The sequence below is a fragment of the Plectropomus leopardus genome, chromosome 20 (assembly GCF_026936395.1).
Source record: "Plectropomus leopardus strain MGB_pleo_1.0 chromosome 20, ASM2693639v1, whole genome shotgun sequence".
NCBI classification, from domain to species: Eukaryota; Metazoa; Chordata; class Actinopteri; order Perciformes; family Serranidae; genus Plectropomus; species Plectropomus leopardus.
The window spans coordinates 19,801,293-19,816,014 of NC_142195.1; the positions used below are offsets into that span (position 1 = coordinate 19,801,293).

A 14,722-nucleotide genomic window follows, 5' to 3' on the forward strand; every position below is an offset into this window, starting at 1 on the left:
AGGTTAAGTAAATCTGTTTTAATGAGTAAGGCAAGAATTTAGCGAGACTTACCTTGTATTTGTTGTATGTTGTTTGTTTTGATGTAATGCAGGTGCTTTTTGAGTAAGGCTGGAAAGCAGTGGTTACAACTTGGCATGCACCGATACTGAAATTCATATTGGATATTGGAACGATACTGACTGAAAAAACTGGATCGATTATCTGTGACAGTTGGGCCAGTCTATTCAATTAAATTTGATGTTTCCCTCTGATAACACATGCACCAATTCCGTTATGCATTGGTGTTGTTTTATGCTGAAATCTTTATTCCTGTTCATGTTTTGACCATTTTGTTGCTTTATTTAAAAAAAAATAATTGTAATTCTGGTTAATTTTGTTCATTTTGATTAAAAGTAACAACAAAAACAATTCTTTAAATTTATATTTTTGTATTTATTTTTTGAATTTTGTTTGCAAAGTTAGCAAAGCAGTGTTTACATCAAGCCTAATGTTGCCTTTCACATAAAAGAATAATCGCAGTCACTTCCACACAGCTTATAACACTTATATGGGATTGGGACTCACTGTTGGCCATTACCCAAACCACAAGTATCTGTATCTGTATCGGGACTAAAAAAGTCTGTTGAATTATGGTCTCATCATTTGTATCCAGAACTGCATGTCATCACCGGCAAAATGCAGGGAGTATCAGTGGCAGTGTGGAGACAGCAGTCAGTGCATCCCTCAGTCATGGAGGTGTGATGGGAAGAGAGACTGTGACAACGGCATGGACGAGTACAAATGTGAGCATGTTATATTCTCAAATACTCATCTTTTCTCAGTCAGGTTCATCGCCATCGATCTTTGGGTGCATTTAGCCCTTAATGAATAGGATTACAAGGATAATCTTATCATTTACAAGACTGACTGTAATTTTTGTCAGTTCCAAATCAGCCATATCATTTTTCATGAGCTGATATGCTCCATAAAAATGAGCCAGTTATAACATACATGGTCTATTCATGTGGATCTACTCAGTTGAAATGAAGTGTTCAGAGTCTCGGTCTGTTGCAGGTATGGGTTTTGTCAGTCGTTTATCCTTACAGTCATTCTAAGCTGCAGAAGATGTCATTTTTGGTACTGATGATGATGATGATCTAATTTCAAAACCATCTCAATAGGGCTTCATGTAGCACAGTTAAAAAAGCCACATGTGAAGCCAAATGCCATCTAATACAGTGATTTTTATTTTAGCTGGAGAGGACAATCTGAAGAGCATTGATTCTATGCATCCATTTTCACAGGCAGCCAGAGAAAATGCCCTTCTCACCTTTACCAGTGTGGCAGCGGTGAGTGTGTGGACCCCCGCCTAGTGTGCAACGGCTTCACCAACTGTGCTGACAGCTCAGATGAGGGCGTGGGATGTGCTCAAAGAAACTGCTCCAGCCCATCAGCTCCTCACTGTGACCACAACTGTGTCAGCACCCCGAACGGAGCGGTCAGTATACAATCGCTGTGTGTGTGGTTGTTTTTAGCCCTGCTTTATCCCAACCTCAGCCTCTGTATGCTTTCAGGGAATGACAAGCAAGATACTCCAGTTAAATTCTCATTATTGCCCATGCATGAATAGTTCATTTTAGCTTGTCACTCTATTTGCAATATAAATGGAGCACCATGCTCATTAAAATATGCTTTTTTCCCTCTCATTTTTTCAGAGGTGTTACTGTGCTGCAGGTTTCAGACTACAGTCCCGTGCTGTGTCCTGTGTGGACATTGACGAGTGCAGTGAAGAGCCACAAGCTGTATGCAAACACACCTGCCTGAATACTCGTGGCTCCTACATGTGTAATTGCCTCCCCGGCTTCTACCTGGAGCCTGACAACAAAAGCTGTAAGACCAAAGGTACTGTAGCTCTGGACACTGTCTCTGTGTATTGAAGGAAGACAAATGTTCACTATGATGTGCTACCAATATCTAGCAAGTTAAAGTGACCATACACCCCAAAATCAAATATACATTTTTTTCCTCGTGCCTGTATTGCTTTTTATTATTCTGATTGTTTTAGTGTGAATTGCTGAGTGTTGGAGAAATCGGCCGTAAAGATGTAACTGGATCATGATTTCTGGAAAGACACATTGCTGTTGAGTTTTTCAAGTGTATTTTTTGGTGCATTGAGCATCACAAGCTGAGTCCATTTACTTCCATTATACTGAAGAGAAGGCAGACATTTCTATGGCCAGTATCTCCAACACTGGGAAACTCGCACCAAAACAACCTAATAGCACTACATGTAAGAGGAAAAATTAGTATTTTTGATTTGGGAGTAAATTGTCCCTTCAAAGTTTGCAATCATAGCGTGTTAAAATGAACTAAATCCAGTGGCTGCCCACCATGTTAGTGTGTCAGTCTAACCAAATACCAGGGAGTGCATTAGGTAATGAATGTCCATGTTTGTTTAGTTATGACCCTAAACTCTTCCTTCTTCACAGCACCTCAATGAATGCCTCAGATTAACTTCCCTTGTCCCTGAAAATCTATTATCTACAACTTTAAAAAAAAGTGGGTTTTTTTGTTTTAATAGATTTTTATTTTTATGAATTAGGTCAGACCAAACGTAGATGAATGTATGTTTTAGATACGGGAATATCTACTTATTTTTGTTTATGGAATGATCTTTGATCTTCAGTTTTTGTGCCTATGTTACTAACTCTGGAGAAGAGCCAGAAAAACTCACTGGTCATATTCTCACCTCTAGACGAGCCTTTGCTCCTGGCATCGGTGCAGTCGGAGCTCTTACTCCTGGGAGTCCATAGCAGCACCTTACGTCTTCTGTCTTCTGCCAATCGGCCGGTCTTCTCACTCGATTATCACTGGGCTCAAAAGAGAGTTTACTGGCTAAGCCCTGACTACCAGAGCATCCGCTGGGCTGACATGGAAAACTCAAACAGCAAAGGGACGCTTATCAAAGGTACGGCAAGGTTTCTTTAACAACATCTGAGGAAAATGATAAAGTAGAATGAATGTGCTTAATTTAAGCCACGCAGCAAAATCATTCGTAAAATGAAACCTTGTTATAGGGGTGAAGTCAGATTCCATCGCGGTGGACTGGGTGGGTAAGAACCTGTACTGGGTGGATGGACTGGTGGGCCAGATTTTGGCTGTGAAGCTCAGCCACACCACAGTGAGATCTCAGGACCACACCGTGGTCTTGGGTGAAGATCTGGAGCAGCCGAGCTCATTGGTCCTGCTGCCACACAGAGGGTAAGAAACTAAAAAACTAAAAAAACACAGATAAACTATACACAACAAAAAACAATGCTTATTTCCAGTCTGGATTTCATTATTGCATGCAATCAACATTTTCAGGATGATGCTTTGGTCTGAGATCGGCAGCACCCCTCAGATCGAGCGGTCTGGGATGGACGGTTCAAAGCGGAAGGTGGTCGTGAGCAGAGGCTTGAGCTGGCCAGTCAGTCTGGCCTATGACCTTCTAGACAACAGAGTGTACTGGGCCGATGAGAAGCTGCGCTGCATTGGCTCGGCCTCTCTGGATGGAGACAACGTCAAGGTAACATCGCCAGCTGATGAAAACGTGTATGAATGGCCTGTAAAGTTTTAGCATAATTTGAGGAAAATGTATGATTTCTTCATGAATGTAGACTGGTGATGGTGAACCCTTCTCTCACTAGATCCTCCAATTGGCGGAAACACCGAGTCCTTTCTCTGTTGCAGTCTTCAATGACAGAGTCTTCTGGTCTGACACAAAAAGAAGAACCATCCGCTCAGCTGACAAGAACACCGGCAAGGATCAAAAAGTTCTCCTTAAGAGACCCGGGCAGCCGTTTGGACTGAAAGTGAGTCTTTAGCTTTTAGTGCTGTGATAGTACCTCCTAGATACTGTGATTATATTACATTTGGATATTTTATGAATATCTAAGAAGTTTTGTCATTTCATAAATATGTTTCATTTCAATATTCTCACAGCTAAATAGTAATATTTGGGCAGGCAACTGTATTTAAGGGGATACATCACTGATTTTCAATCAGGTATCATAACAATGTGGGTAGTATGTGTAAATGAGCTCTGGCAAAGTTCTGTCCATTTTACCAGCAAACTCAGGTCTCCCTGCTTATCTGCAGATTTTTTTCTGACTCCAGTGTTGAGTCAGAGTAAATACTGTACTTCTACATCTATGTATGACCACCACCACGGACACAAATAGTATAAAAGCATATTGAGACACCCCTCTCTCTCTCTCTCAAACTCTCAAAAAGTAAATGGTAAAGTAGGCAGTGCTGATCAAAGAAAACTTTTTTTTTTTAAATCTTGTGTTCCTTTTTTTATCATTCTGTGCCCTCTCTCTAAATTCAGATGTTTTCCCAGGTCCATGAATTCAGTGCAGGCAAAACTCATGAGTTTTTTTATCCCTAAGCAGCGGTTTAAGTCACAGTTAGATCAAGTACAATGACTGGTTTAGTTTCACTTTTACTGCTCCTCGTGTTCTGCTACTCCGTCAGTACAGTACGCCCTATGAGTGCAGTGAAAGGCATAACAAATAAAATGGCTGAAACAAACAAATTTGTGGGAAACGCTGGTAATTTGCGATTGTTTGTTAACAGCTAGCCACTATTTTGTCTCCTGTGTCAAAATAGCCAAGCTCAAATTAAGTCACCCACCACTGGAGAGTTTATTAGCCTGGCACAGTGCATTATGGTAGTTGTAGGTTTTCTACCTCATAAGCAAAAGAAAATGTCACAGCCCCTTTATTTCTGTTATTTTTTTTAAAAAATATTTCTTTTTCCACTACATAGACTGCTGAGTTTTTTAAAAGACCATCTTTCCAGCAGTGAAACACTTATTTAAGTCAAAGCTATGAGTTTTAATGCGTATGTTACCCCTCTCCACAGCTGATGCATACCCTTTCCCAGCCAGCCATATCCAACCCCTGTGACCAGCTGCACTGCTCCCACCTCTGCCTCTTGGCCCCACCTATGAGAGGCAAGTCTGGAGCACTGGGGTCGCCGGGGTTTCCAGCGGGTACGAACCCCACTGCAGTTTGCCGATGCCCAAAGGGGCTGCTTCTTTCCACAGACAAGATGACCTGCTCTGTGCCTGTGGATTCAACGTTCATCCTGCTTTTGTCTCGTACTACAGTTTATCAGGTGAATGTGGTGTAAAGACCAGAGAACCTGCAGGACTTCATTCCTGACAAACACTTCCGACAAACAAATCTGAGAAACTCCTTATTGGTTGGAAGTCTTTTTATTATCATTTTCATCTTTTGCTTGCTGCGTCTCATTTCCTCTTTTTACCTCAACCTCCTGCTATTTTTAGATTCACTTGCACTCCATGCGTCGTGATGATGTTGCTCTGAAAAAAATGCCAAACGGACGCGTTTTGGCCCTGCCCGGCGTGACTGCGGCCTCAGGACTGGATGTGTCCATCCAGGAGCTTTCTGTTTATGTGGCTGATGCAGCACAAGGATCTGTAGATGTGCTAAAACTGGGCGACTCCAGGTCGAGACAGGGACTGATGCCCTCTGGACAGATCCTAAAGCTGAAGGTAGGCAATATCAGCTTTTCAAAGGAAATGGCAATTTTTAAAATCCTGGCAATAATGTCATTAAGAGGATATATAGGCTGTTTGACATTATTTTTGATAGACTCAAGAAATAAAATTGGATGGTAGCATTGCTGACAAACCCTTGCATTTTTTACTGAACCATCCTAATTTGATTTACCGTGTTTAGTCACATCAGTTGAGAGTTTTTATCCTAACTGTGCAGTGACTCTTATTTGACTTTGACTCCGAGCCAACATTTTTCCAGCAAAAACTGTCACTCACTGCTCAAACTAAACTTTTCCATTCCACAAGGATGATCTGGTCACGGCTCTGGCGGTTGACTGGGTGACCTCCAACCTCTACTGGAGCAGCACCTCTAAGCCTGATCTCCATGTGACCTCCCGACGGGACGGCCACACCACCTCACTGCTGCAGGGATCATTGCAGGTGAAGTCTGCGGCTTCACTACCTACATTTGTACTTTTCTGCTCATCTGTCACCTCCTTTACCTGTGACATTTACATGACTCCTTCCTCACTGCGTACATTTCTTTTAATCTCTTACTAAAACTTCTCATGGCTGAGATATGGTTCTTACTTCTTTTGTTGCCTTTCTGATAATATATAAAATACAAGGTTTAACGTGTTAATGGAATGTATACAAAAATATAAATAGTCAGACCATAATTTAACATGGTTGAGCTGTAATTTTCCCATTTAGATTTAAGATTATTTATAAAAATTTGAAAGATGTATTTTTCAGTATTATTAGCAAATACGTGCAAATCTAGTCAGCATATTTTTGCATGTACCCTGCCCAAACAAAAAAACTGTCTTTGTCAAAATTGTCAATTTTGTAAGCCACGACCACAGTCATGCACTTTGTATGTCCACCACAATGTAATTATGAATTCAATTTAGTAATATACAAAATTAATTTCTAGAAGACAGGGTTGGTGAATCAATATGTGGCGACCAAAAGTAAATCAGTGTATGGGAACCCTGCCATGGTCAGATTTTCTCAGGAGCCTTTATACTGTAAATTGTGAATAAACATAGACTTAAGACTAGTTACTAAAACACATTTACCCTTAGCTAGCAACAAAAAAATCAAGGACCTCTAATGTAGAATTAGGCAGTATATACATTTATACTTCTGTTTTTACTCTGGACCTTTCTTTGAGCTCAGTTTTTTTTTTTTTTTTTTTTCACATGACCCAAGACATTTTTATTCTCCCCTAATACTTGCATTTCATGGTAATATAAATTTGGCTTAGGCATTTGTTTTTGTCCTCTCAGGGCACCACATCCATTGCAGTGCATCCCCCCTCAGGACGACTTTGCTACACAGCGATCGTGGTGGCAGGTGGGAAGAGCCAGTCGGAGGTGAACTGTGCCTGGATGGATGGCCGTAACAAAGCAGTGCTGTGGAGGAAGTCGAGCATCCCCACCTCGCTGGTCTTTTCCAGTCAGGGAACTGTGATCTACTGGGCTGACACAGGTTAACACATTAAAAAAAAAACAACTCCCTTTTCTTATGTACTTTATAAGAAAACATTTTGCTGTCTTGTTTCTGCCTGCCTGTGTGTCTGATTATTTGTTTTCTTTCGGGGAAGGTATAATCAACTCTATCGGACTGGATGGATCGAAATATAAACAGTATAAAACAGGGCCAGGCCTGCTCATCTCCTTCACACATACTGAGAACGTCCTCCTCTGGGCCACTGTGGACAAAGGTAAGGATGGAAGCACCGGAAAAGAAAACTCAAATGCTCACAGTGTCTAAGGGGAAAATCTCTAACCTGTTCAGTCCTGCTCCTGAAATTTAATTTCTCGTTCATCTTGGCTTTCACTTTTGTCACATCTGTCTTCTTCCCCTTCAGGCAGCAGATGGCATCACAGACTAATGAAACCATGAATTATTTAGTCAACCTCTTCCTTACCAATCTTCACTGTTATACATCTTTCAACATCCACTTCTAATCACCAGCACTTTTTCTCCTCTCCATCAGAACTGTTATTGTTTCTTTCAAATCTTGATATTCAGTCTGGCTAATGAACATTTTTTTTGTGTACCCACTCTACACAGTAGCTTTTGATATCTGCACTGTCGTATCTTAAGGCCCTGTCTACATATATACAAATATGTTTAAATAGGATATTTTTCACCCTTTAAAATAAAATTGTGCACATGACCTATGTTTTACAAAATATTTCTGTCCATACAAAAACCGCTCCGAACGCTTGCTGTCTTCAGCAATCTACCTCATCACAAAGGGTGATAAAATCCACAGGCTGACGTTACCTTTTTCAAAACACCTTCTGAAGATCTCATCATGATTCAGGATGTCAATTTACAGGTGACGGAGCTCACTCAAACATTCGAGTGATGCTCTGAAGATAATAATGTTTTCCTTTCACTCCTCATCTACAACCATCCCACTCTGAAAAGTGTCCGCTGGTTCAACAAGGCCTTATCCAAAACCGTTGTCTCTGTTACCTTAAACCATGGATGCTGAGGTTGAGCAAAAAAAAAAGAAAGGCAATACTGAGTTTAAGTGTAAAGTAGTCATTAGACCAAGGGATGTGAAAAAAGAGCAAATCATTTGTCATCCATTGTTGTCATTTCTAGCGAATGCTTGTAACACAAAACAACAATAGGCATCCTTGAATATAGGAGATGATGTCATTGTTTCCCAAACCTCTGTTTTATAGACAAACAGTAACCAGAGTTTTGAAAAATCTGCACCTTAGAAGGCACTTTCAAAATCTGTTTTTGTGACCCAAATCTCAGAAAGGCCAAAATGTAGAGAAAAATATCAATTTACAAAAACATCTGTATGTGTGAAGAAAGATATGAAATGAAATTTTTTGTGCTTCTTTCCAAACCATGTAGATGTAACCAAACTGTGGTTCAGTGATGGTCTCCAGCCTAACCAATTGTGGTTCGAGACAAAGATCAACGTGGTGGAGGTCAAAGCCTACAGCAACGACACTCAATCTGGTAGGCATTGATTTATCTTTAACACAGAAATTTGAGTAAAAAGCACTTGACTCGGTCAGCAGCTACAGGGCAGTAAATGACCATAATGGAATGACCAAACTGATACTGAAAGCTGCCCTGTATATGTGGGTTATTGTTGAAATGATTTGCAGCCTATCTTAACAGAACTAACACTAGTAAAGGAGGACTCTCCGACAGCCACTAGATGGCAGGTGAGGCAAACCAAGATGTAGAAAACTACAGAGCAGAGTGGGAACGCAAATAGTTTCAAGAGGGAGATGGAGCAGATATCATTGTGACACAAAAAGCAGCAGCAACATAAATATAGAATAGTATCAAATTATGTAAAACAAAATAAGCACTTTAAATCACAAAGGAGGACAGAAATATAATAACAGTGTGACAACTGAGTAGCAAAAAAATCTCTTTCAAAACCTTTCATTTGGGTAAAAACAAAAACTGTACAAAGTTGTTAATAACTGTAGCACAGATCATCATGGAGCTGAGAACAGATACCAAGGTTTCCACGTTTAAAGTTTCTCCAAAGATGCTGTCCTAGTGTCAACCATGGTGCCAATTTACAGGCAGGAAGTTAGCACCAATTTCACAACAACTTTTCAACATGCAATCATGACATGCATCTTGTGGAGACTGTGATAGATTTCAATGAAATTGTGAAAGTGGCTCATCAACACTATAATCTTACATATTGCATTAATTCCTGCCCATGTTTGCAGCGCTAACCAACAGGCTTGCAGTACTCCGCTTAATTTGGAAAACATAAGCATGCCAAAGTTTTCCAGAACTCCACCTGCACACTTACACTTCCATTTAAACTTTGCTTTCTGTTTTCTTATGCAGGACAAAGAAAAAAATTATCACATACTCAGCGCAGAATGAAAAGACTTGCTTAGGCTCAGTTTGAGTTGAATAAATGGCAGGGCGATACCTGCAGAGAGATGGAACTTGGCAAGCTGCTGGAGATGCCAGCCTCTTACTGTGTGAGCTGCAGTAGAGAGGAACAATGAATTGAGCTCAACACACACACACACACACACACACACACACACACACACACACACACACACACACACACACACACACACACACAAACCCACACACACACACACACACACACACACACAAACACACCACCACCAGGACAACAATCCTCCTTGCTTATTCTTTTGATCGGTCATGCACTCTTGCAATTTAGGTAAATATATGCAAAAGTACGATTTCACAGAATGTTTTTCTTGCTGCTCTTTACAACACACTAACATGAATACAGTTCGGAACCAGTAAAGCATAATCTGAATCCAAGATAAACAGCCAACCAAGCTACTTTTGAAACAGCTAAAGAGGAGAATTCTATCCAAAGTAAGAGACTAAAACTGAAACTAAAACAAAGTAGTGTATGTCTAAATAAGTCACTTTACACCACTGAAAATTTGTTAATTCAGATACTCTGATGCTATAGAGAAAAACGCATTTCTCCAACCAACTCAGAGGACAGTCAAGAAATACGGGATTTTATGTTACTGTTTGTTAGTTTTTGCCAGTTGCTTAAAACTGTAACATTATAATTGATATAGGTTGCTTAAATACAATTACCAGATTGTGGGGACTGCATAAGTTTAATTTTTAAAGGAAAAACTTGGGTAGCACAACCATAAGTTTGCTCCTTGTAATTGAATAATGGGGATACATCTGCTCCTCTTGCTCCTCTTGCTCCATTGCTCAGGCACGTATTCAACCATGCACGTACAAATACTGGGAATCTTTGACTATGTAAATATTAAAACTCCCTAAGACTTTGTACAAGTGAGAAATATGAATATAAAGTCAACGATTTTCAGAGCATTGCAAGTATTAACTAGCACACATCCAGAAGCCCAAAGTTCTCTTTCATAATTATTCATTCACAAATATCAACACACCCATGTTTCACATGTTCTCAGTCTGGCACTGAAAATTTCCTGACAGTGCCAAACACAGATTGTATAATTATTCACACCCAGGAGGCCCTGATTAATGTCACAACAATGACTGGCATGGGAGGAGGTCTGATAAATCCTCTGCAGTGTGACATGTTTGTTCCCACGTTACTGCATGATACATGCAGCCACATGTAGACACAAGGGAAGCTGCTTACCCACAATAAGATATTATTAGATATGACGGGCAGCTCTATAAAAAGGTCCTATATAAATGTCCCTCGTCTTCTGGTGGATCACCATGGGACCCGATTTCAAGAGAACTACAGTATGTACTTTAGTCAACAGCAACACACAGGGGTGCAGTGGCAGTAACATAACAAAAATGGGCATACATTTAAATGAATTCGAACATGACCAAACTTTATAGAAAGGCATACACATTCAGACGCACAACTTCTTGCTATGGCCCCTTTCATAATTCATGAACTGGTTGTTGTGGGAGGCATCGTGGGCTGTTGCTATTGTTGTGTGTGTAAATACATGAACGTGTTGATGCATGTGCAAATGCAGTCTCAGCTATTTCAAATCCGCACTTGTCATTGTGTAAAAGTATGTAAAGGCACGTTTCTGTTCAGTTTGAAACTTCACGTAGACTAGCAACCATTGTGAAGGGTTGTGATGATCCAATAAAAAAATAATCAATAAATGCTATTTGATGCGTTGACACCTGTGAGGTCTTGAAAAGAACAAAGTTCTAAATCAAATGGAAACCACGTGCAGTAATAAGCGAACAGTTCATTTCAAATCAGTGGACTGCTGTTCATGATAAATCAAGATCATTCAAAGTCTCCACTCATCCACTTTAATTATGCATTAAATACTTTAAATGTTTAGTTTATTTTCTTATCCTTTGATGGTGAAAATTTGATATTTTGATTTCCACACTGAAAAAATAAAGGTGTTGTGTTACTGAATTTAATAATTCTCTTTTACCCATTTCCACCAGGAACTAATAGCTGCTCCAACAACAATGGCGGATGTGCCCATCTGTGCCTGCCCTATCCTGGAGGTCACACATGTAAATGTGGCCAGGGCTTCTACGTCGTCAGTGCCACTTCCTGTTCCCCGCTGCCCGACTGCCCCTCTGGGGAAGAATCCTGCTTCGACGGCAGCAGGTGTATCAGCAGCAGCAAGTTCTGTGACGGACATGTGGACTGTCCCGACCAGTCGGATGAACAAGACTGTAAGTTTTCATCCAAATCTTTAATTATCCAACTCAGTGAAGGGAACTATAGCCAGGGTAGATGATGTAATATCATAGTAATACCATATGAATCTATTATGTTGATTTTTAAGTCACCCCCTCTTTGGGGGTTGCCAACTTTGTTTTGTTAAACTTAAGACTAAATAAAACAAGTTCAGATGTAAGTTGTTGATGTTTTTGTTTAATTCTAGTTATAGTTATTCCAATTCCGCCTCAAACAGTGCATGAATTGTGGATAATTAATTATATTGTAAAATAGACATTTTTAAATCTGAGGGCTAAAAATACCTGAGGTCACATGAACCATTGTTTTGTTAAGGTAAGTCTGCTCAGTGGATAGTTTAGAAGAATAAATATTGAATTCAAGTGTACAATAACTGAGGTGCATATAAAGCACTTACTTTTCAAACTGCAAGAAGCTCTAGAAGTCATAGATGCTTGAAGTAGTTGTGGAACATTGTAATTCCTAGTTTCTTGCCTATAAGATAAAATTTAAAAAAAAGGGTACACCTTTTTGAAAGGTACGCTTATTCATTTCAACATTCAGGCTGAAACATAACAGAAATACACAATAAAAATATTCAGTCTGTTAAAAAATTAAAACAACTAAAGATGAAAAATAATAACTTAAAAATGAAAAAACAAGTTAAGGATAAAAAACAACAATTTAATGATTGAAAAACAATAATTTAAAGCTGTTTAGTAAAAACTGTTTGCTAAAACTACCCTTTAGGTTTAGGAAGAATGGAAGCAGTCAGGATGGATTCGGCTTTCTTAAATAACTGTTGCAGAGTTTCCTGTGCAGTACCAGCAGATAAAATGTGTGATTACAAGACTGTAGTGGGTTACTATAAGCGTACAGTAACAAATAATGACAAGTAACTAATTTTTTTTAATCAAACTTGTATATGCTGTAACTTGATCACTAACACTGATTTCTCTTAAGGTCCAGTCACAAACAGTGATGGCCGCCCTCCTCAGTCTTCCTCTCCGCCTCACCCCAACACCCAAAAGAACTCTGTTCTTTCAGTGAAAACAGCCTCCTGTGATCTCCAACGCTGTAACGGTCACGGCAACTGCATCACAGAGGGCAAAATCACTCGCTGCCAGTGTGTGGCTGGTTACAAGGGAGAGTCCTGTCAAGAGACAGACGCTGGACGAAGCCATGCGCCTGTGGTCCTGGGTGTCCTCTGCCTCATTGCTGCATTGGTGGCTGCTGCTTTTATTTTTGTTAAAAGGTACTGGCCATAAGAACACTAACACAAGTTTTTTTGAAGTTTGATTCTTAAGCAACTCTTTGATCTCTACACATCTTAAGAACTATTTTGCCTTATATAGTAACTCGGTGATCTATGTAGAAAACTAACATTTAGTTTTTAAAATCTCATTTCAATAGGAGAGGCTGGGTGTCCATCAGAAGCAGATCCATGGAGAAAGAAATTTTGATGGCTAACATGGGCCTGCCCTGTGAACACTACTCGGACTCTGAGGTAAAGACCAGGCCACTCAGCAGAAATTCATTTTGATAGATGAGCAGAGATACTTCTAAATTTAAGGACATTAACCATTAATGTAGCTCATTTATATACTAAATGAAATGAGTCAAACACTCCAGGGTATGTTTGTTTTGTGATTCATTGATGATTTCTACACCTTTTTATCAGGTAACGCTTCAGGTGAACTTTGTCTTATTTTTATTTAAAATGGATACATTTGTTTAATATGAGATGCCTTCATAGGTTTGCCAAGGAAACACTGTGTGGTCTTTTTTTCCCCCAGGAGCTGGAGTCCCCCATAGATGCTAAGAAACCATCGCTAACATTTAAGTCACTACAGCTTCATGACAACTCTGAGGGCAGCAGACTTCATGAGTAATGTCTGAGGATTCGTTACTATGGAGCTGATGAAGACTGCCTTTTGGTGCAATAAAAGTGAGAAAGAAATGATCCAAAAACCAGACTCTGCTTCATTTGATCCCTCTAACAAGGACAACATCTTTGTAGTTTTATGTTGGCACTAAAATACATCAGTTATCAGCTTTAAAGAGATTTAGTTACAGGTTAGACAGGTTACATTCTAATATATTGCTAATTTTTGACCCTTCTATATTTCAGCAGTTAAATGGCGGCAACCAGACAAATCTGGAAGGTTGTGTTTTATTTTTACTCTGATAGCTGTGTTTGGTCCCCGCTTGTTTAGACAGATTTCCAGCCTACCTGGCGCTCGCAACCTCTGACGACTTGTCACCATGTTTAATCTCTTTGTGCCAGCTCTGTCTGCCTTTCTGTCTTTACCTGTCCTTCACTGTTTTTAAACTTCTGATCTTACTTTATGTTACTTCAACCCTTGTATTTGTGTTTATTACTAATGCAGCTGTGGTGACACAGTTTCATCGTTGTCATAATGCTGCCTGTCTGTGAATGCATGTGTGTTCATTGCCTTGCTGTGTAGTGTGTGACTGCGTGCCATCACAGCTCATGTTGTAACCGCTTTCCAAGTTAGTCTGTAATCTGATACCAGTTTCGAACAGATGCTTCCTTGTTTCAGAGAAACATATTTTGCATGAGAGATCCCTTTGTTATCGTACTTCCACCTATCAGCCAAACTTGATCTAAAGATTTGAATTGGCGGGGGCGTCTTTGTTGTCATGCTTTTTCAGACACATTTCACTTCTTCTCTGAGAGTTATACAGTATCTTATCATGGCTTGATCATTTTGGTCAATCAAAAATGCAAATTCCACTGGTTCATGTTTTTAAGGAGATCAGACATTTTATTTTGATCAAAATAACATTAGATGTGTATCAGTCACATTTTAACTCTATTTTACATTGATTTTTAAGCCATGTACAAACATTGTATGGATGGTTTATCATGCACAATATGTAGAGGGTTCCAACAGTCAAGGAAAAGCTGGGAAAGTCATAGAATTCCACAATCTCATTTTCCAGACCTTGAAACGTTATAACATTT

General features: G+C 39.7%; 1 protein-coding gene across 1 annotated transcript in view; it reads left to right on the top strand.

The window, feature by feature from the left end:
• lrp13b (low-density lipoprotein receptor related-protein 13 b) overlaps positions 1-14,378 on the top strand; it is a 34,154-nt gene extending 19,776 nt beyond the window's left edge. Inside the window, exons 31-47 of the mRNA XM_042509623.2 lie at positions 654-783; positions 1,285-1,478; positions 1,696-1,882; positions 2,736-2,948; positions 3,058-3,241; positions 3,347-3,548; positions 3,670-3,834; positions 4,889-5,143; positions 5,316-5,543; positions 5,856-5,990; positions 6,842-7,043; positions 7,159-7,278; positions 8,439-8,546; positions 11,493-11,729; positions 12,697-12,988; positions 13,147-13,240; positions 13,530-14,378. Coding sequence (XP_042365557.2) covers positions 654-783; positions 1,285-1,478; positions 1,696-1,882; positions 2,736-2,948; positions 3,058-3,241; positions 3,347-3,548; positions 3,670-3,834; positions 4,889-5,143; positions 5,316-5,543; positions 5,856-5,990; positions 6,842-7,043; positions 7,159-7,278; positions 8,439-8,546; positions 11,493-11,729; positions 12,697-12,988; positions 13,147-13,240; positions 13,530-13,625 — 3,042 coding nt within the window. The 3' untranslated portion in view covers positions 13,626-14,378. The remainder of the gene's footprint in view (positions 1-653; positions 784-1,284; positions 1,479-1,695; positions 1,883-2,735; positions 2,949-3,057; positions 3,242-3,346; positions 3,549-3,669; positions 3,835-4,888; positions 5,144-5,315; positions 5,544-5,855; positions 5,991-6,841; positions 7,044-7,158; positions 7,279-8,438; positions 8,547-11,492; positions 11,730-12,696; positions 12,989-13,146; positions 13,241-13,529) is intronic.
• Positions 14,379-14,722: the final 344 nt, after the last annotated feature.